This window comes from Paroedura picta, chromosome 1, assembly GCF_049243985.1.
Source record: "Paroedura picta isolate Pp20150507F chromosome 1, Ppicta_v3.0, whole genome shotgun sequence".
NCBI classification, from domain to species: domain Eukaryota; kingdom Metazoa; phylum Chordata; class Lepidosauria; order Squamata; family Gekkonidae; genus Paroedura; species Paroedura picta.
In genome coordinates this window covers 149,070,658-149,092,969 of record NC_135369.1, presented here as the reverse complement: position 1 = coordinate 149,092,969, position 22,312 = coordinate 149,070,658, and the positions used below count along the sequence as shown (strand labels likewise).

Below are 22,312 nucleotides of genomic sequence, written 5' to 3'. Positions count from 1 at the left end.
AAACTTTGCCCCTTTTCCACTCACAAAATGAAGTTACCCAATTTTGTAAATTGCAAAGAGGATCTGAGAAACAGCATAAAAATTGTCACAAGGTCAAAGTGAGGTCAGAAAACTAGTTAAATCTGGATGACATCTCTGAACTGCTAGGAGCTCTTCAGCAGAACTGCTGGTTCTAGATAAAGGGATTAAAGTAGTAGATTTGGAATTGGAGGGATAATAAGAATAATCAAGGTGAAAATGTCCCACCTTTTACCACTGTATTTTCAAAGGTGAAAATTTGATGAAACTAGAAATTTCATTAGAATATATTAGGGCTTATTTGTAAAACACTCCGCATGAAGATATCAGATGAGTACATAGTTCCAACTTTTAGAATGGGCTCTTTCATTCTTCCCCATTATCTTCTTACCTAAAAAGCTTCACAAGATGCTGAGTCAGAAATTTCCAAATTCTGGTTCTTAAAGGTTTTTGCTGAAAGGAACTGTTTTTGTGATTCACTTGCATATGTGAACCTCATTTCCAGATTCAGGGTCCCTTCTTTACTATTTATGTTTTATCCAAAGCATGCTGAGTAATAGGGTCAACTACAGGTTTTGGGGGACTCTGAGAATGAGGCCCCCCAATGCCCCCAAGAACACTGTCTCCTCAAATATGTACATACACACACTACAAGAGTGGGGACTAGAATACAGCTCTTTAATGTTCCTTCTAAGCCCATTATGCACAGCCGCCGAAACGGCAATTTCAGGTCACATGGAAAACGCGGAGGGGGAAAAAGCGAAGCACACCTGTTATGTACGGGACAGGTCGCAACGGCGGCAAAACCCAGAGTAACCAATTATGCACGTGGCGACCCCGGCTTCTGGTTGCGCATCGGTCACCCGGAAGCTCTGCTTTCTTCCGCGTTTCGCTAATGCGGCTTTTTCGGCGGCATACACCGAATCTGTGGCCAGTTGCAGCCGGCACCGTGCATTATCGGTGATTTTAGGCAACGCCATTCCACCCCGAATGCACACCTTCTCCTCCGTGCATAATGGGCCCTAGTCTTGCTGGTATTGACTGGGCTTAAAGACACACAAAAAAGTTCATGCTCTACTACCTTTAGCTTGCCTGCTAGGAATGGCAAGATAAATACTCACTTCTAGTAATCCATTGGATTGAGAATCTTACAACTTTAACAACATTTGAATGCAACACATATATATGACAACTTTGCATAGACATATTTTTAGATTTTTTTATTTATTATATTTATATATTTGGAAACCTTTTTCTTACCTGTACATTTGCCACCATTGTTGGTGTATTTTGTTATTTTTTGACTGGCAGGGAGGACATTTATTGCTATAATAATAAGTGACACCCAAACTGGCATTAAACTTAGCCACAGCTTTTATTTCCTCCCATTGGAGGGTTGAACCAGCATACAAGAGTGAGCCTGACCTAGCAGCCAGTGGGCTGCCCACTCCCAGGAGTCCATAGGTGCCCTGTGACCCACATTGTTCCCAGGCTCCTTGCCACATGGACTTCCCATACTTAGAAAAGTGACCTGTGGGGGGCAGCGGCAGGGGATGAACGTCTTTTGGCTAACTCCCAGGCTGCCTGGCAAAGGAGCCTCGGGCCTCCCAGCTGGGGCAGCCACACTTGTTGCATGCTGGCTTCTTTGGAGACCCCCAAATCCCCAGGGAGACTGGTACGCAAACTAGCCTCCCTACCAATAGGCTCCTTCTCATGCCCCTAAAGCACAGCTGTAACTAAAAGTGCACTCACTTAACAATAACACAACTTTAACCAACATGTTTTTAAATGGCAGGTGGGAGGGAAGGTGTTCCAGCAACATTCTGGGATGGAGAGGCTGAGCCTGCATGCATGGCACCTTATAAAGGCACCATGGGCCTTGCCTCAACCCCCACTGCTATACACGCTGCTATTGAGCATGTGTGCCACCTCCAGGCTTCTGAGACAGTCACATCCCTTCAGCCAGTCTCCCTTGGTGTCAACAGGAGGCCCAGGTAAGTCCTTCTGTTTGGGGTTTAGAGTTATAATGAACATTCCTGCTAGGAGACCAAATATTCCTAACCAGCAATACCTGTTCTCATAAGACTTCATTCTTGTCAAATGTCCAACGATATCAAGTTTTGATGGCAGCTCTGCCAGGCAATCCAAGTATACTGATTGAATAATACTCATTGTTTGGATATCAGAGATGGGACTCAAACCACTTATGGTTTCATAAAATAATACCCAGAACACTTTAGATCATCCGACATTTTTAAAAAGTTTTAAATACAAGTAAACTATGGATTGTATAAACATTGTGCAGGCATGTGGTATTTTTCTACCTGTGTTCAAGACAATGCTTACAGTTAGAAAAACACTAGTCACAATTTTCAGGTGCTGTACAGCAATCAAAATATCTATTCGTAAAAATTCTAGAAGCAACTTACTGGAACAAGGAATTTTTTGATTTCTTCCAATGCATGACTCATCCGTGAATAAGCTTCTCCGGGTGGGGCAAACACTTCAATTAATACATGTAGTTCATCACTCAAGTGTGCGTATTTGGCTTCCCCACTCTTCCTTAATTCTTCTTCCTGTGGAATAGCATATTTTTAGAAATAGAAATCTATTCACTTTGCATTGATTTAGCATTTACAGAGAACACGACAAAAGGGCATAATCTAGGCAGACTTTCAACAAAATGAGACCCTTTGAGAAGCGAAAATCTGCTATAAATTACTTGAAGATCTGAAAATCACTTTTGAGTGTTTGAGTGATAAAACCGGCATAATTATCATCTACTACAGATTTTAATCAGCAAAGAAAAAACATGTTAAATACTTCAGGGATGCTTTGAAATTTCATTATAAAGTGGCAACTTTCATTTAAAGGGGAAGGTTCAAGCTTTCCCCCAAGAGTATCTAGTACTATGGACTCAGTAAATAAGATAAGGAGATTAATACTTCATTTCACAAAAATAGATCTATAAGAGCAAATGGACTTTGAAATACAGCCTTCTGGGTGTGATTTCACGTGTACATGTGGTGAATGGGGAAAAAATCATCGAAACACTTCAGATGAGTAAGGCCCAAGTTTGAGGCCAGTGGCACTTTTAAGACTAACAAGATTTAATTCATGTGCATGACACTTCTTCAGTATCTGTATCTAATAAAGTGTTCATACACATTAAAGTTTATCCCTTGAATTAAATTTTGTTAATGTTACATGTGCCACTGGATTCAACCTTTGTTCTGTTGCTTCAGCCCAGCACAGCTACCCACCTAACTTCAGAAGAGTACAAATAATTTGATCAGGGAGGATCCAGGATTTCTTTCCTCTCTCACATTAGCAGCTGATTGGTATTATCACATCAAATTCAACACATTCAGCAAAGGAGATCCCTGTAGGCACTAGCTTACAGCTGCTGTTCTGAATCAGCACCTATATATCAGAATGTTTGCTGCCAAATGGACATTGAATGATATTCTAAGGGAAAGTGGCAGAGTGTTTGGACTTGTGGAATCTGGGCTGAAAGACAGATCAGCAAGTATTTTAACCTTTGTGTTCTACATTGTATCCCACATATTCCACCAAAAAGGATCCAAAAAGGCTTTCATTATCCCCTGCCTCCTCTTATCCTTACAATAACCCTGTGAAGAATGTTTATAGAAGTTCCTTATCATCTTCATCCTCATGAGGTGATCTAACCATATAGGCAAATTGGACTTGCCTAATTTCAGTATAAGGTAAAGGTAAAGGTATCCCCTGTGCAAGCACTGAGTCATGTCTGACCCTTGGGGTGACGCCCTCCAGCGTTTTCATGGCAGACTCAATACAGGGTGGCCTTGCCAGTGCCTTCCCCAGTCGTTACCGTTTTACCCCCCAGCAAGCTGGGTATTCATTTTACCAACCTTGGAAGGATGGAAGGCTGAGTCGACCTTGAGCCAGCTGCTGGGATCGAACTCCCAACCTCATGGACTTCATTTCTGCCACTTACCACTCTGCGCCACAAGATGCTCTTAATTTCAGATATTAACAAGGCTGTAGTTTTACTAGTTGTGTCAAGGTGTTTTGGGACACATCGGTGCTCTGACTTTGAAACTGGAAAAGGACTTGTCATCCTTTCAGGCTAGTTATCTCAAACTACATGGACCACCATTGATCCATGTGTTCTGAGGGCCAGCACAAAAGGTTGAGTCCCTTGTGGTGAAGGTTTTGCACAGAAAAGAGAGGCTGCTTTTAACAGGACTGATATCTTCCATATTTATTAAACATGTTTCTACAGAATATGTTTAAAAGCAGATGTTAGAATGATTACACAATGAAACAAAAAGTCCAGCACCTAAATACCAGCACCAAAAATACAATCAAACAAACTGAAATCAATATACTCAATTGTATGCTACAAGGACAACATAGGGAAAGGAACTATTTTCTGTTCTTTTTTTCTTTTGTGTAACCTTAAATATGTCTAAACTGGTATAAAAATACCTTTGGAGTAAAAGAGGAATTAAATATTAAACAAGGGCAATTTTAAGTGTGCATTACATGCAAAGATACTTTCAAAATAACAGGCTGTTTTTTGTACCCGAAGAAGTGTACCCCCAGAAGTTTCAAGAAGATTGGACGACGGGGTACAATTCTAGAGGCTCTCCATCTTCTCTCCATTAATTCCAATGAGAAAAAACAGAGAAATTCTTACTATTGGAAGTAATGGGCCCATTATGGTGTTTTCTCATTTTAGGATATAATAGAGAGGATTGGGGCATCCTCTTTGGGAGCCCTTAGAATTGAACCTCCTGGTCCAATCTTTTTGAAACTTGGAGGGGAGTCAGAGAAGATCCTCCTGAAGCTTGGAGCCTATTATCTAAACCCCCACCCCCACCCCCACCCCCGGCTACAGGAAAGGCGGAAACCTGAAAATCCTCATTAAAGTCAGTGACACCATTGATTTTAATGGCCACCTGAGTGCTTTGGTGATCTCCGAAGCTTTGTAGATCTTCAAAGCGGTCCAAAGCAGCTTCATCTGAAGCCAAAGTGGTCTGGATTTTTTGCTTAGTGCACATGTTTACTTCCTACCATTGTGAGACCTGTCCATTGATTCCTACTCTTTACTTCCTGTCATTTAACTGTTTTTAATCCTCTTGTCTCATGACGACTAATTTTACTCAGGAGTCATTGGTGAAGTATGTTTCCAAAAGCCTTTTGAAAGTCCAGGTATATAACTTCTACCAGGTCACCATTGTATACATGCTTGTTTACTTTCTCAAAGATCTCCAAAAGGTTGGTGAGGCAAGACTTCCTTTTGCAGAAGCCATTGCCTAACAATTGTATTTTTGATTACAGTTCCTACAGATTTCTGGGACAGACATTAGGCTGAATTGCTTGTAATTTTCTGGTTCCTTTCTGGATCCCATTTTTAAAATGGTGTCAGATTTGCTATTCTACAGTCTTCTAGTACAGTGACTGAGCAATCTGAGTTCAAAAATCCTCAGGGGTATGCTACCAGGACCTGGAGACTTACTGTTTTTTCATTTACCCAGTAGATCTAGAATTTGATCTCAGGTCACCTCAGTTTGGCTCAGCTCCTCAGCCTCCTTTCCTGAAAATAGGGGCTGAGGAATGAGTGCATGGCCCACACTTTCCACACTGAACACAGAAACAAAAAGTTCATTGAGTTTCTCTACCATCTCCCCATCTTTATTTAGCAATCCTTTTATGTCTCTGTCATCCAAAGACCCCACTGCTTCTCTGACTGATTTCCTGTTTCAAATATATTTTTTAAAATCTTCATTGTTTGTCTTGATGCTTTTAGCAACACAGTCCTCAAAAATCTCTTTTTGCAAGTCTAATTATTGACCTACATTTTTACTAGCACCTGTTGTCTCTTCTGTCCAATTAATTGGAGTAGACCTTCTGCTTTTTTTTAAAAAGCCTCTTTATTTTGTACAGCTTCCTTGACTTGTGTTGTTAACCATGCAAGCCTTCCTTTAGGCTTGACAGTGCCTTTTCTTACCCATTGAATGAATTCTACTTGGGCTTCAATTTGTGTGGTTTTAAATCGCTTCCAAGCAACCTCTAGGGACCTGACTCTCTTGTATTTCCCCTTCAGCTTCCTTTTTACTATTCATCTCTTCTTTGTAAAGTTCCCTTATTTTGAAACAAAATGTTACAGTTTTGGACTTTAGGGGTGACTTTCCCAACTGATGTAACAGCCTTTACATCTCTCCAATTGATGTAACAAACCTTTACATCAGTGGTCCCCAACCTTTCCGAGGCTGGGGACCGGCAGGGCATCGGGCCGCGCCTCCGCGGACCGCGCCCGTGCGGGCCACGCCCACGGATCGGGCCGCGCCCGCGGGCCGCGCCCACGGATCGGGCCGCGCCCACGCCGCGCCCGTGGGCCGCGCCCATGCCGCGCCCGCGGATCGGGCCGCACCCGAGCCGCGCCCGCGAGCCGCGCCCGGGCCGCGCCCACGGATCGGGCCGCGCCCACGGGCCGCGCCCGCGGATCGGGCCGAGCGGGCGTGGCCCGCACAGGCGCGGCCCGGCCCTGATTCCCTCTCCCCGCCTCCCGCAGTAAGAAGCTTCCCGGGCCGCAAGCTTGCGGCCTGGGAAGTTTTTTACTGCGGGGGCGGGGCGGGGAGAGGGAGCCGCGGCCCGGTGCCATGGCCTTTGCGGCCCGGCACCGGGCCGCGGCCCGCAGGTTGGGGACCACTGCTTTACATGTCTTCACATTCCCTTATTTCCCATTATCTCATATTTCTATATGAAATACATTCCAGGCACCCAAAAAGTACACATTTCTGAACCAAGAAGTGCTATTTTTAAAAACTAGTCTTTGCAAAGAAATCTTAATAAAGAACAGAAAGCTAATTGAACCGCAGCAATAGGACCAGAAAATGTTTATCAACTCAGAAAATTGTTCTTCTGCCCTGTGCTTTAAAAAAAATACCCTTGGTTAAGAAAACATATTTGCTGACATTTTTTGGGAGGGGGAATGATGCATATTAGCACAATAATTTGGTACTGTTCTTTTAGTACAGCAGCAGATCCTTCAAAGGAACTGCTTCTTCTATCTGCAGAGGAAGACAGTACCTACCAAAATCTCCCTTTCGCTGCCAACTCCTAGTTTGCCTCCTTCCACATTTTTCCTTTGGGTTAATAACTCTAAAAGGTAAAGGTATCCCCTGTGCAAGCACCGGGTCGTGTCTGACCTTTGGGGTGACGCCCTCTAGCGTTTTTTCATGGCAGACTGAATACGGGGTGTTTTGCCAGTGCCTTCCTCAGTCATTACCGTTTACCCCCCAGCAAGCTGGGTACTCATTTTACTGATCTTGGAAGGATGGAAAGCTGAGTCAACCTTGAGCCAGGGATTGAACCCCCAGCCTCATGGGCAGAGCTTCAGACTGCATGTCTGCTGCCTTACCACTCTGCGCCACAAGAGGCTCTTGTTTATATACAGGATATACATAAACAAATATACATACCCAAATACACATGCTTATGAAATCAATGTGATATGGTACATAGTAACTCTAAAGAGGCATAATTTCAGTGAGGAAGGTAGAAAAAGTGCCATTCTCTAGCATGATTCCAGCCACACTGCTTAGGAGACATGCCAGTAGGCTCTTAAAGACTGTGAGATAAATCCTCAATGCATCCATATTGCCTGCACATATTGAGCACAACCAAGAAACATTAAGCAGACATTTCACTGAAATCAGTGCTTAACTTCCATTGATTTCACTGGGATTTAAGCATGCTTAATCTTCTTATATTGATTATTGATACTGAGAAAGGTAGACTCTGTAAAAAATTCAGATGTTCAGAAAGCACATCCAAATTGCTTTTAGCAGATTTTTTTTTTGTTATGAACCATGAGGGAACACAGGATATACATAAACAAATATATATACCCAAATACACATGCTTATGAAATCTATGTGATATGGTACATAGTAAGATATGTATCTGGATGTGTAAACCACCTTTACTATTCTAATTCCCTTTACTAATTATTCTAGGAGAGATTTGAGAGAATGTGATTAATACATGCATCTACTGAGGATAATTCCCCCCTCCCATGGTCATAGTTGAAATAGGGCAGTCCCTTCATAACTTAAAAGACTTGCTGTTACCTAAAACATTTTCTCTAACCCAGTGAGTGTTTCTATAAAAGTGGTCAAGAAGAGGACCCAGGGAAGCTCAGGACACATGGGAAGCTCAGGACAAATTTACCACAGAACTTCAAGCAAATATCTCCTTTAGTCCTCCACTCACACCCACAGTACGAATAGCTCAAACTTGATCCTCTCCATAACCCCTTTCAGTTGTTATATTTTTCCACGTGTATGGAAAAAAACATGGGTGGGAAAACAGCATGGCATAGCCCAATCATGTTAGCTCTCAGAAACTAAGCAGAATCAGTACTGGGATGGGAGACCACTAAGGAAGGTTCTGCAGAGGAAAGCAATGGCAAACTACCTGTTTCTCAGTTGCCATGAAATCCCCTTGTTGGGGTCACTATAAGTCACCTGTGACTTATACATTTATACACTTATAAACATGGGGAGAACATACTTCACAGAGTCCTCACAATTCACGTGATCTGTGTTTTGTTTGAAAGGAATTAGTGCTTTGGTTAAATTCACTTCTCTAAATATAAGAATATTCTACAATATTCCAGTGGAGTCTACTGCAGGGTCTAACAATGTGTCTTCAGATATTCTGGTCCAAATATTATATCCAAAAATAACATACTGATATTTTCAAAATGTACTTGGATCTCTGGATGGTATCTTGTTTTTTTTGGAATGCTGAAAAATGGGTCCCAGAAATTTTTTTAAAAGTATAGGAAATAGTAGGAGCCAGCATTTTAAGGCTCTTGGGAATGTTTTTCCACTTTATTTTACTGTATATCTTGTCTTCACTGAGCCTGGTATCCACTTGTCATGCTGATCTGGCTAATTCTGTTTTGGTTTTGTTGATGTTGCAATATTGTGTTCTTTGCTGGAGTGGGTTTCTGTCAGGGTTCTGGTTCTCATTGGATTCTGTGCTTTCACATTGGGTTGGATTACGCACAGGGGGGGTAGGCTGAGAGGGTGCTCATATGGAAGAGGGGCTAATCCCCACCAGGCTGGCCCCATGCTTTAAGGGAATGGGGATATTTTCTGCCTCCCCTTAAGTGTTCCATGGCCCAACAAGGTGTAGCCCGGTGAAGGCCCATGTGGATGGGAAGAGCTGGGCCTTCAATGCATGGCTCCTCCCCATCCTATGGAGTCCCGGGGGGGGGATAAACAAAGTGCCCCACTTGGCTATGCAGTGCTTCACAGTGCTGCAGGGCCAAATAAGGGGGCATTGGGGGGCTGCAGGAAGGTGCTATTGTGTTCTTGCACAATCCCACCTCCCCGCAAACACCCCCCCACTGTTGCCCCCTTGTGTGGCCGAACCATTCCGCCATGGTTGTGTTCTCCGCACATTTCAGTTACAGACGAGGTGCACCACTGAAATATGTCCCTCAAGGGGATGCAGAAAGCAGCGTACCAGCTCTACCGCCGAAAAGCATCCCTCATGAGGACACAAGAATTGGTGGAGCATGCTGTGCCCTGGAGTGGCACTGCTGGTATGGAACTGACCTTTTTACTATATTGCCTCATTGTCTTGTCCTTCTGTTGGGATCCCCTGGTTCTATACTGGTTGAGCTTGTTAGTTCTGTTTGCTTTGAGAGGCTTTTGGCCTGTGGTTGCTTTGCTTGCTTCTGTGTCTGGCTATTCTTTTCCCTGGAGAAAGCATAGGAATCAACCCCCTCCCTCCCCCATAGGAAGCAAAGGGGAAATGGCTGAGGGAACTGTGTTCAGAGGCCCATAGGATTGGACTACTTGGTCTACTTTACCTGAAATTTGGGAATTATTTAGTGGACAGGTGCCAGCAGCTCTGCTGCAATTTTTAGTAGCAACCCCCCCCCAAAAAAAAATGCCAGCTATCTTCAAAATTCCTCATATGGAATAATGGATTTTTACCTTTTCCCCTCATTTACTAATCCAAGTTTGGGTGGGTTTGTATCCAGGACCCAGAACTGTCATGAGATCATTTTTATTCCCATTTAAATTTCCACAGTGTGATGGAGGAAGCAGGAATTTGAAAGAGAAAATACTTTTGAGTGGTGCCTAGTCCCAGGAAACTGTCAACATTTTTATAATCATACTTTAAAATTTTTTGCCTAGAGGCTATAGAGAACCCCCAAGTCATATCAACCTGAACTCCTTTGCTAGTTTGTACAAGGCAATCTTTTTAAAAATAGGTCACAACATTTCTTAAAGATTTGATGGCCCTGTCCTTAGGGTTCTCCAACACCCAGGGGAGGAATAAGAAATATCTGCTGGCTGAGGATTCTGCTATTATAAACACCTTGCAGGACCAGAACTAGCCATAACAGATGAGTTCCCCCTCCCACACACCCTGTGGGAAAATTATACACACCCTGTTGAAAATTATAAAAACTTGTTATTTACATCTGCTTGCATCCATATAACTGATCTGTGATGAAGATCTGTTCAATCAAAACGTGTTAGGTGAAGGTCTAAACTTTTTGGCATTACTAATATACTCATGTAGATGTTTTATGTTTGCCAAATAGATATTCTTTTATGGTTTTTAAACATATGAGCTCTTATAATAAACTGTTTATATTTTTCTAAAATGGATTTTATCCCTAACCTTTTTGGTTCTCACCTGTATTTCAGGTTGGGATTTCATTTCTCTTTCTGTTACTTGTCACTTTGGCCAATGGACTGTTTAAAGAACAGGAAGTGTTGGAAAGATCAGGTATGTCTTAGAGAACTAGTATATCAGAATAGCATCAGGGAAAACTGTATCCAAATGCTCAATTAGCCATCAGCCTTATTGACTAACTTTAGGTCAGTCACTCACCTCCTGCCTAATTTTCCTCATAGGATACAATAAGGAAAATCGTATATGTCATTGGGTTAGAGGGAATAGATATGTCACATTATATCACAGATTTCCAAGTAACACAGTAATAAAATGTGTAATGAGTTTTCATTATCAATGAATGCCTATATTATATTCAGTTGGGCCATTCTTGCCAATATACGCAGATCCAGTGGCTCCACCTCCAAATCACAAAATTCATGATTTCCCTGATTTTTATTGAACGAAAGTCAACTATGGGCCAAGTTCAACTAAAGGTTTCTTTCCTTGTTTTTGCAACAGGTCACCTTTGTACTGTAATACAAGCATATACTGAACATAGAAGATACCTATATTAGGTAAAATTCAAAGACTCCAGGCAAAAAAAACCCATACTGGAGTAACGTAACACAGCCATCTCCCAGGTTTCTTCATTCAAAACCAGTAGTTATTCAAGACATGACACGTTTGTGAGGAAGATAAATTGGGCTGAAACTTGGAAAGCTAATAAGGCTAAATCTGTTCCACTTAACATTTCTGGTAAGGCCTTGGACGAGGAGTGCATCTCATGGCTTAAGTGCCACTCAGCACTTAACACCCACTCAGGGTGGCTGCCCTGTCCCTGAGTGCCTTCTCCTCCAACTAGCTTGCCTGTCTGTACAGCAGTCAGCCAATCGCCTTCCGTCCCCCACCCCCGACCACTCCCTCCTCCTTCCATTTCCCTCTGAGGCTTGGAGGCTGCAGATCCCTGCCACGTGCGAACTGCCCCTCCCAGTGAGTTCCCTAACAGCTGCCTGCAGCCTTTCCAGGTCCTGGGGAGAGGGAGAGGCTGTCCGCAGAGTTCTTCCACCCTCCCCCCCATCCCAATCTAACACCCATTGTATTCCTGAGTGCAATGGGCTTGGCCTCTAGTATTTATATAAAAGACTGCAATTAATCCAGGATAACTATATGGGTACTTTCATATTCCTTGCTCATGATCAGTAACACATACCACCTAGTAAGAATACCAACTAAGCCCCCAAATCAGCCTAACTTGTTTTGCTGTGACTGGGAGGCATCAATTGTGTTTGTGTGCTGCTACACACTACCATGTTGTTGGTATGCTCTCAATTTCTTGGGGTTAAGCCTTTTCAAAATATCCTTTCTTTGGCGACAAAACAAAGAATGCTCAGCCAACTACATCAGTGAAAGCTGCATTCCAGACTCAGCAAGAACAGTACTATGAAAGATATTTAAGTAACTCATCTACACTAAGTGGTCTGAATATATATGCTAAAGTATAGCAGAAAGTGAAAACAGTCCAGGAGCTGACTTGGAAGTTCTAACCCATACCACTTAAAAACCCCAAAACACACTGGTATGTTCATACACAAGCACACTTATACACCCTTTCTGCCTTCCCAGTCAACTAATCTTGAAAATGAGGTTTTCCTTCCTACCCCCCCCCCCCAAACATGACCGCCCCTGTATGAATTTCTAGGGTGGTTTGGTAGTTTCCTTTCATTTATGCGAGATAATAAAATGCACTGTTTGTCATTGCTGTTTTGTTTTTAGTTTTAAAAGTGTAAAAAGCAAGAACAGCAAATAATTAAATACATGAGCTAGATTCCCCAGGCGCCGGCAGAATTACTGCTTAGGGCCAATTGCAGTTACGTTACGATTACATTTTCCGCAACCAAGAACATGGCCATTTTATCTTTAGTCATTATTTAATATTATTATTTTAAGTATTATTATTACAACTAGAGGCAAAACCTGTTGCACCCAGGAATACAATGGGCACTAGGATACACACCTGGATTGTGAGCTTCCTGGGGGCTGGCTACATGGCAAAAGCTCCTGCCCACCCTTGGGCTTGAGCCCCCGCCTCCAAACCTCAAGGAACATTCCTGACCCAGGGGTCACCAACCTCCAGCTGCGGAGGTTGATCATTCCAGCAACTGTAATGGTGCATTCTGGGAGTGGGTTACTGGATGGAGAGAAGCAATGCATCAAGAGTCAAAAGTCTCCAGAAGGCTGATGTTTCTGGTTATCAACGCAGGCGTAACAACAACTATTGGCTGTGTAGAGAGGCGAGTGAGAGTGCAACATTGCCCAAAGCTATGCTTTTCGCTTCTCATCTTTTCTGTCAGTTGCTCTGCCAGCCTTCATGTGTGACAGAGCTTTCTGAATGCTAATGCTAATGCAATGGGGTGTTTGTGATGAACCATATAAAAGTTGCAAGTCCTTCAAGTTAGGAAAAGGTGCAGGAAGCAAAGCCTGTGGCCAATGCTATTGTTTAACTCTTCATTACTACAAAAGTGGCTTCTTACTTTTCTACCTGATTGCCAGTAGATGTGTTCTACTTCTTCTGTGACACTCTTACTCAGGAACTGATCACTTCTACTGTATTTCACGAGGAAACCTCTTAAAATAATGAAAAGGGTCACTCAGAGATACTCAAGACTTGAGAAAAAAAAGCCACAGCGGTTTTTAGAGATTTTCCCTTCATCTGTCTTCTGGTTTGTGAGAACACCACAACATCGCCTTTTCAGCTTAATTCCAATGCCATTTGGGCAGAAATTTATTTAAACTAGAGGCAAAGAAGATTCAGGTACCTGCCGATGAGCTGTATGTGCAATCCTTTTCACTTGCCAGCAGACTGCAATGCTCTTGACATGAGGCATGTAAACTGCCTATCCAATACAACCATTGTGTAAGAAGCTAATGCAGATATTAGTACACATTTCTTCACCCAAATGGCATCTATAATACCATTCAGTTCACTTAATGTAGTTACATGACTATTAATGTACATCAGACTATATCTGAGAAAACATCCGCTTAAAGCAGGGCAGTGCAGATAGGTAATATCTGCAAATACCTTCAGACAGGTATTTGAATACCCACCTGATTATATGCTGGTAATTCCTGCTCCAGCAAGTGACATAGGCATGGTTTTTCATGAAAGGATCTCTAGGTATGGATCTGGGCCAACATATGGTGTGAAATGGCTATCAGATCCCAAGTGTTTAAGGCTGACTGAGAAATTAGTGCTGTTTTTACCAGGATGGATCCTATCATCTTGCTGTTAGTGGAAGCAGATTGTTCCTCGCTTTTCCCTTCTACCTTAGAAGCCCTTTATGCTTGCAGAAAAGGTTGTGTGAGGAACCAGACTGCAATGGCAAGGGGAACTGGCCAAGACTGCCACTCCTTGCACTTACATTTCTAACTATGCTGATTTTTAGATACATTTTTAAAAATGTAAATTAAATACATTTTAAAATTTTAGATACATTTTGTATGCTATCAACGGTAATGACTGAGGAAGGCACTGGCACACCACCCCGTATTGAGTCTGCCATGAAAACGCTAGAGGGCGTCACCCCAAGGGTCAGACATGACCTGGTGCTTGCACAGGGGATACCTTTACCTTTACCTTATGCTATCATTAAAGCGATGGGAATACCAGAGCATCTTATTTGTATCTTGAGAAGCTTATATGCAGGTCAAGAAGCAACAGTGAGAACTGAACATGGAATCACTGATTGGTTCAAAATTGAGAAAGGAGTTCGGCAAGGCTGTATACTGTCGCCTTGCCTATTTAACTTGTATGTGGAGCACATCATAAGAAAGGCGGGATTAGAGGAGTCACAAATTGGGATCAAGATTGCAGAGAGAAATATCAACAACCTCAGATATGCAGATGATACCATTCTAATGGCAGAAAGTGAAGAGGAACTAAAGAGCCTGTTGATGCGGGTGAAGGAGGAGAGTGCAAAAGTTGGCTTGAAGCTCAACGTCAAGAAAACGAAGATCATGGCATCGGGCCCTCTCAATTCCTGGCAAATAGATGGAGAAGAAATGGAGATAGTGACATTTTATTTTCCTGGGCTCCAAGATCACTGCAGATGGGGACTGCAGCAAAGAAATTAAAAGACGCTTGCTCCTGGGGAGGAAAGCTATGGCAAATCTAGACAGCATCCTAAAAAGCAGAGACATCACCCTGTCAACAAAAATGGTTTTAGTCAAGACTAACAACAACAACAAATAGTAATATGTGCATGCTTCTTCATCTAATCCAATGCTTTTCATTCATTGGTTGATTCTGCCCCCAATGTAGTTAATTAGTTTTATACAGATCACGCAGATTATCTTCCTTCTCTAGCCCAGCGCGTGGCAGATGCATTGTGAAATCATGTTTGAATTCTTTTGAGGGTATGTTCTTTGCCAAGGCTGCCCTTCTAGACAAAAGACACCTAAAATGCATTCACATTTGAGAGCGGGGGGGGGGGGGGGCACTGACAATACTTGGGGGCTTTTTGCACGGCTTCAAAATAGCACAATGGTTGCTAATTGAAAACACTACTAATTTGGAATAACCCACGACGTCGTAGACAATCTGCAACACTCCTGAAACCGACCCGCAAAAAGCGCTTCGTTGTAGCACTTTCAGGGGAATCCCAAAAAGTGGATTCACCCTCCGGAAAGCGATACACTCCTGCAACCAATCTGCAACAATAGCGATAAAGACCTGTGCGTTAACATTGTTGCGGTTTCTTCAAAGTCCCTCCTCCTGAGCCTGTCCTCCAAACTTCCGGCGAAGCGATCGCCATTTTTTTTCCCCGAGCGAGTGGAGATCAACGCACCGGCGAGCCTCCGTTTAGCCAGTGAGGCTTCCCAGGCTGCAGTCCCTCCTCAGAGCTGTTTACAGTCACTAAGCACAAGAAGCCCGCAGAAGCCCGTTTGCTGATGTATTTTCCCTTTATTTTTCACACTGTTTTGGCTGAAAATCGCGCCTGTGAGGGGGGGGGGGGGAGGGGGGATTTTTTTTTCCCACTCGGAGGCAGCGTGGCCACGATCAAATGACAGCTCAAACAGAGGCTTCCCCGGCTTCAGTCCCTCCCCTTCAGTCACTAAGCACACACATTTCACACATTCCATTCAGCCGAAAATCGGGCCCGTGAGAGGGGGGGAGGGATTTTTTTTTCTTCACTCGGAGGCAGCGTGTTAACGATCATACAATCAAACGACAGCTCAAACACCCCAGGCAGCTGGATCGGTCTCTCCGTAGCAACGAATCATCACAGATTCGTTATAATGGGTGTGTTTTTTTTTTAAAAAAAAACCTTCCTTAAAGGGAAAGGGGCTGTTTGGGAGCATGCTAACGGCTGCCCATTGGCTGCTTGACGGCCAGGGGCGGGACGAGCTTGGCAATAGCGCTTCCTTTCTAGCGATTTCTGCCGAGACCGGAAGCCTGTGGGAAACGCTAAAAAACGCAACTGATTCCACTACAAAGCCAGGTATGCATAACGACGAATTCCACTATTTTAAATGGCGATTTTTCATTCAGTGACCAATTTGCAACAAAGATCCCCGTGCGAAAAGGCCCTTATGGTTTGGTGTGTTGGAGACAGCGACAGTCATGGGGAAGAAGTGGCCAGTAGCAGAACTGCTGGTAATGCGATCAGCTGGCAATGGCTTGTTGAAGGTTGCACCAGATGCGAAAAGGGCATTACTAGGAACCAACTGGGCAACTGGTGGGGTAGTGGAATCATGCTGGGGCAAGTATGGGCAGGCCAGAGAGGGAGGTGGGAGCTGAGCCCTCCTCAAAGCACATAAAAAGGCAAAAGAAGAGACAACACAAGGGAAATCAAAATCACGTTGGGGTGGGTGGCACCATGGCCAGATTGGGCCCAAGGGGTTGGGCCCTTGGGTCTCATAAAAGGGAGTATCTCAGACCAGGCCATGGAGGAAGGAAGGACTGAGTGTGTGTGGAAAGACAGAAGGAGAGCATGAGCCAGTCCTGGGAAGGAAGAGGAACTAGGTGACAGAACCCCATTGACTTTGAGGCTTGCAGGGAGTCTAACTGATCCCAGCTAGGACAGCATAAGGCAGTCGGACTGGTGTGGGAAGATTCTCACAGGATAGAAGTATCCTACTGTAGATTCTTCTAAAAGCCCAGGCAAGCCCAATTCAATCAGATCTCAGAAACTAAGCATATCTGACATACCACCTATCTCCTTATGCCCTTTGCAGGGCACTTCACTCTGTAGGGATGAATCTGCTGGTGATCTCCAGGAAGCATGCCTGGCCTTGACCAGTGCCAGGGCATTTTTGGTCCTAGCCTGCCCTGGTGCAACAAGTACTTTGAAGAGCTGAGCTATTACAGTTTCATAGGGCCTCCAAGATGGAGCTCTTCCACCAGGCATTTGGTTGAGGCCAGGCTAAAGAATAACTGGGTCCCTCCTTAAAGGCCCTCCAGATGCCCATCTATCTAGGCAGGTGACCTCTCCCGAGGCTACTAGGTGGTATAAACTGGGTCTGGACTGGAAGGTCAGGAGGGAAACAGATGGGATTACGCTGCTAATAGTATGTTTTATTTTATTCTGTTTTTATGGTTTTACTGTAAACCAATACTAGCCAGCATGGCCGGGAGTGTCAATAAATTCAAATATGTCTTAAAGAGACTGCGTTCCAAAAGCCCTAACTTCTCTCAGCAGAGATTTGCCTCTTGGTTTCCCCCCCCTCTCCCCCCCCCCATTCAAGTAAAGAAAGAGGCTCCTGCTACACTTGCCCCCCCCCTTCTGAGCTTACCCAATCGAGTGCAGAACACTTTGTTTCAGTGGGGGGGGGGGGATAGAAGAAAACCCGAGCTCAAATCGATCTGAATTCAATAGGATCCACAATGGAATAAACAAAGTAAGTGCAGAATCATCCCTGGTCTGAAGATCCCTTGCCTGCTTGCCAGATAATCCTTAGATCCCTTGGCTACATTAAACATGCTATACAATAAATAAAAGTAGAAGTGAGGACTAATCCAAAACAAATTAAAGGAATTAATTTATGTTGGAATGTTGGAATTTATGTTGGAACTAGAAACTAAGCCCGCTGTAGTGCGAATACAGCGGGTGCTAGGAAGGCGTCGCGGGGCCAGACCCGAGGGCTGGTGTGGTCGTCCGGGCGGTCGCTGCCTACCTTGCTCTGAGGTGTGGGCGGCTCCGGTGTCAGGAGGCGCAGAGTGGCACGGCGAGGTAGTGGGTGCGACCGGGTGGGATGGCTGGTCGTGGTGGCCTGTTGCGGGGGCGGCTCCGCGGCTCCGTGAGGCCACGGCAGGAGGCAGTGGCGGCAGCACGTCCCTGCGCGCGAGGCCTCGCGAGTGCGGCCAGAGCGACGAAGGAAGAATTGCTGGCGGCGGCAAGTGGCAGCAGGGGCCGCTCCCAGCAGCACGGACCGCTGCCAGCCGCGTGGGCTGTGCGGCCCGGCGGCAAGGCAGGTGATTGCTGGGCACGGCGACAAGCGGCGGCGCTGGGACGGGCGTGTTCATGAGGCCCTCCTGGGTGCGGGAGCAGGCGGCAATCTGCGGCGGTGAGGTAATGGCGGCGATGGATTGTGGCATGGGGCCAAAGTGGGAGGGGGGCAGATTGTGAGGCATCCCGGGGCTCCGGCGTTGTCAGGGCGGCGGGAGAAGGCGGCCAGCGATGTCGGCTCCCCTCCAATGGGCAGGGTCCCCGGGGTGGGTAAGGAGCAGGGACGCCGCATCTTCGACGTGGCGTCCCTGCTCCTTCCTGAAGATGGAGGAGTGGTGGTGCCGGAGGACTTACAGAGTCCCCGGTCGGCCAGGCATTGGCGGCTTGGCTGTGGATGGACACTTGGAGGGGCTCCTGATTGGCCCCTCTGAATTTTTATCACAGACAGGGCTCGCACTAACTCCTCCCAGACAGCCCTTACTCCATTACTAAGTCCGCGGCACTGCGCCGTGGCGGTTTAAAGATGTTGAAATTTATCAACATCTTTCAACCTAATTAATGAGCCTTTGTACTTTTCTGAGCAGTTAAAATTGCCCTTCTTAAGGTATTTTGGATGGCATGCTGCTTTTCCATTAGACCAAATGGTACCCACAGTTCTGGGATGTTTTAAAAGCACCCCCAAACTTCCCCAGATCATAATATTATTGAAGAATAGGTATCAGCAGTTTGTAGATGCTAAATCAGTGAACATGAGTGCACCAAGCATTACCAGTTATCATCATCCAAATCATTCTTCATGATTCATACTCTCTCAATTTCCCTTTGATGGTCCTGAATGGATATATAGCCCTTCAAGTGATTTTGAGGAATATAATACCTGCATCATTTGGTAACTGTGCTTCAGTCATAAATGTGCCAATCACATTGATCATTTTGGGACTTTTCCCCTTAAATACATATCATAGGTCGAATGCATAAGACAAAAACAGGTAATTGTACACTTGTGGCATGAATTAGTTTTGAGCAACAATCCAGCTAAGAAGATTCCTCCAAACACAGTGAAATGTTATATTACCGGAAATTAAGCCTGAATGTTGAAAGTTTATGATATTTCTTGCTATTCAAAGCCACCCTCAAATCAAGTCGAAAGGTGGAGCAAAAATCCCACACCCATCAGGACTGGACTGCTAACTTGTGTTTACTTCAAGTCTTAATCCTTAAATTTACTTGCACAATTTTCAGCCTTTATCCCCCTGGGAATACACTTTTATCCTTCCATTTCCAAGAAAGGATTTAAGTTCCCTTTTACTTTTACCTTATTCTTTCGGTAAAAAGCCAAGTGGTAAGTGGCAGAAATGCTGTCTGAAGTTGTCTGTCCATGAGGTTGGGAGTTCAATCCCAGCAGCCGGCTCAAGGTTGACTTAGCTTTCCATCCTTCCGAGGTTGGTAAAATGAGTACCCAGCTTGCTGGGGGGTAAACTTTAATGACTGGGGAAGGTACTGGCAAACCACCCCGTATTGAGTCTGCCATGAAAATGCTGGAGGACGTCACCCCAAGGGTCAGACATGACTCGGTGCTCGCACAGGGCCTTTACCTTTACCTTTAATGTGTTATATGCTAGTGACTGTTGAGGTCACAAGAACTTGCAGGGTCATCTAACTTCACTCTCCCTCATTTCCCCATTCTCCCCCTGAAAGCCCTCATAGTCTCTCTTTCTGCTTCCTTCTCTTCTTCTCACCCAATAGCCAATCTACCATTATCTGACTTTCTGTCTTTTCCCTTTCCATCCCCAGAAACCTTTAGGTAGGAAAATTATTGTACAATTGTATGATACCAGTCACAAGGTCAACCCCCAAGGATTAGGAGGGGCACATCACAACACTTTCCTCTGTCTCCCTTATTTCCCCTTTCCTTCCGCTTTCCTTTCTCTGCCTTTTGCTACAGTGGGGGACAAAGGAGTTTACATCATTCTCCTCTCCTCCATTTTATTCTCACAACAACTTGATGAGGTAGGTTAGGCTGAAAGTATGTGGCTGGCCAATCTCACCTAGTGAGCTTTCCTAACAGGACTGGTGATTTGGACCTGGGTCTTCCAGGCCCAGCTTGGAAGCTCTAAACACACTTGCTTTCATAGGGTAGTTGAGGTTGCTCTTTAACCACCATCCCGTCTTTGCTAGTCTCCCTTTCCTCTTCTCTGTCAACCTACCCCTTTTCTATTTCTCACCCTTCTCTAAAAATCCCCCCCACTCTTCCAACCTCCACTTCTTCTAAATATACCCCCATCTTGACATCCTATCTAGCCATCTCTCAACATCTGACCTAGCCACCATTCATGTAAAGGTCACCTCATAATTAGATTACTATAACTCTTTCTACACAGGGCCATCATTGCTCTGGAAACTCCAAATGGTTCAGAGGGCAGTTGCCCATGGAGGCTGCATATTTGACCTCTGCTCTCTCAGCTGCACTAGTTTCATACTAAAGACCGGATCGCAGATTCAAGGTTCTAATGTTAACCTTTAAAGGCCATAATGACCTGGGACCCTCTACAGGACTATCTCTTCCAACATATCCCTCAAAGAGTGTTAAGATCTTGCAGTCAACACTTTTTCATGGTCCCTGGCCCCAAAGAGGTGAAACTAGCCTCAATCAGTTTCTGGCCTGGTGGAAAACACTACCTGAGGAGATCAGCCCTGTGGGACCTTAATCAGGTCTACAGACCCTGTAGACACAGCTGCTCCACCAGACCTATGGTTGAAGCTTAGAAATAATATCAGGCCTCTGTCCTCCCTGCAAGAAAGTCCATCCCAAACAAGCTCTTTAAGAACTTATATGCCCCCCTGAATTCTGTGACCATCCGACTCCCACAAATCCTGAAGGTGGAATAGAAAGGTTTGATTTTAAACTTAATTTTAATAAAGGGCTTTAGTTAAATATAAATAGCTTATGTTTTCTTGAGTTATTATTTTCTCTTACGATCCATTAGACACTGAGGTTAATGTTTTGCTTGCATGCCTTGGATTACAGGCAGTGCTCCATACCGAGGAGGATAGAGGCAAATGCTGTATTTGTATCCACTCTGAACAAAAGTCAGTGCTACAGGTGTGGAGATGGAAAGAGGAAAGGATCATTTTCCATACATCCTTGGGAAGTAGAGGTACATGTAATGCATTCCTCTTTGCCAAAGCCTCTAGACAGCATCTTTGAAATAACACATGAGAACTACTACAACCAGTTACAGAGATGATTAGGAGGATACTTGTAAACAGGGGCAGATTGGACATTAAGTCTACTAGAAAGAATCGTGATAGGCCAATACGCTGGGGGAGGGACCCCTGCTCATGAGCCACTTTAACCCCCAGCCACTTCCCTGCCAGGGTCATCCCAGTCCAATAAAAGACAGCGGGGCAAAGCATGAACCAAAGCTGTATGGAAGGAAGGCTTGACACATGAAGGGACACACATACTCAACCCACTTGTGTTGGTCTATGATCGTATGCATAAAATTTTTGACTTTGACATTCTCAGCTCACCTTTATTTGGCTTTGTTGTGGTGAGGGAAGGGGGCATGCCAGGTTGGCCTGATGCCCAACTTTGCCAGACAAGCTTCCTCCCTATTTGGGGGATTTAGGGGTTAGAGTCATGGTGTGCTGGGGGCTAGTCTTTTCGAGAGCCACCCCTGAAATCTGCACCTGCCTGTAAGAAAAAATTCCCAATGTTAAGGTGGTGATTTTTAAAAAGAAAACAGCATTGGAAAAGAGTTTTAAAACCCTTCTTTCCTCTCCCTGTATCACTCTCCTCTTTGAAATGGCAGCTGTATTAAGAGCATTAAAGGAGAGGGGAATTCAGTAAAACACTGGTCAAAGGCTCACATAATCACTGGAGTAGTGCTTTCTTTACCTTAACTAACCACTCAGTACTCAGCTACAGAAACTGGTGGAAATTGATTTCAAATGGGGAAGGAGGATCACCATCTGCACCAACGTTATAGACCAGTGGTCCCCAACTCCCGGTCTGGGGACTGGTTCCGGTCCGTGGATCAGTCGGTACCGGGCCGCAGCTCCTCCTCATAATCCTCCCTGGCTGCTGCATCAGGGGCTGCCCTGCCACTGTGTGGCCAGCTCACCTTTGGTGCTCTCTGGCGGCC

The 22,312-nt window shown here is 44.6% G+C and overlaps 1 protein-coding gene across 5 annotated transcripts in view; it reads right to left on the bottom strand.

Annotated features, from left to right (window-relative positions):
* KHDRBS2 (KH RNA binding domain containing, signal transduction associated 2) overlaps positions 1 to 22,312 on the bottom strand; it is a 537,632-nt gene that overhangs the window by 268,967 nt on the left and 246,353 nt on the right. For all 5 annotated transcript variants that reach the window (XR_013226200.1, XR_013226203.1, XR_013226205.1 and 2 more), the window contains exon 4: positions 2,448 to 2,594. Coding sequence is in view for 1 of the 5 variants with exons in the window: in XM_077307912.1 (XP_077164027.1) it covers positions 2,448 to 2,594 (147 nt within the window). In the remaining 4 variants the exon portion in view is untranslated. The remainder of the gene's footprint in view (positions 1 to 2,447; positions 2,595 to 22,312) is intronic.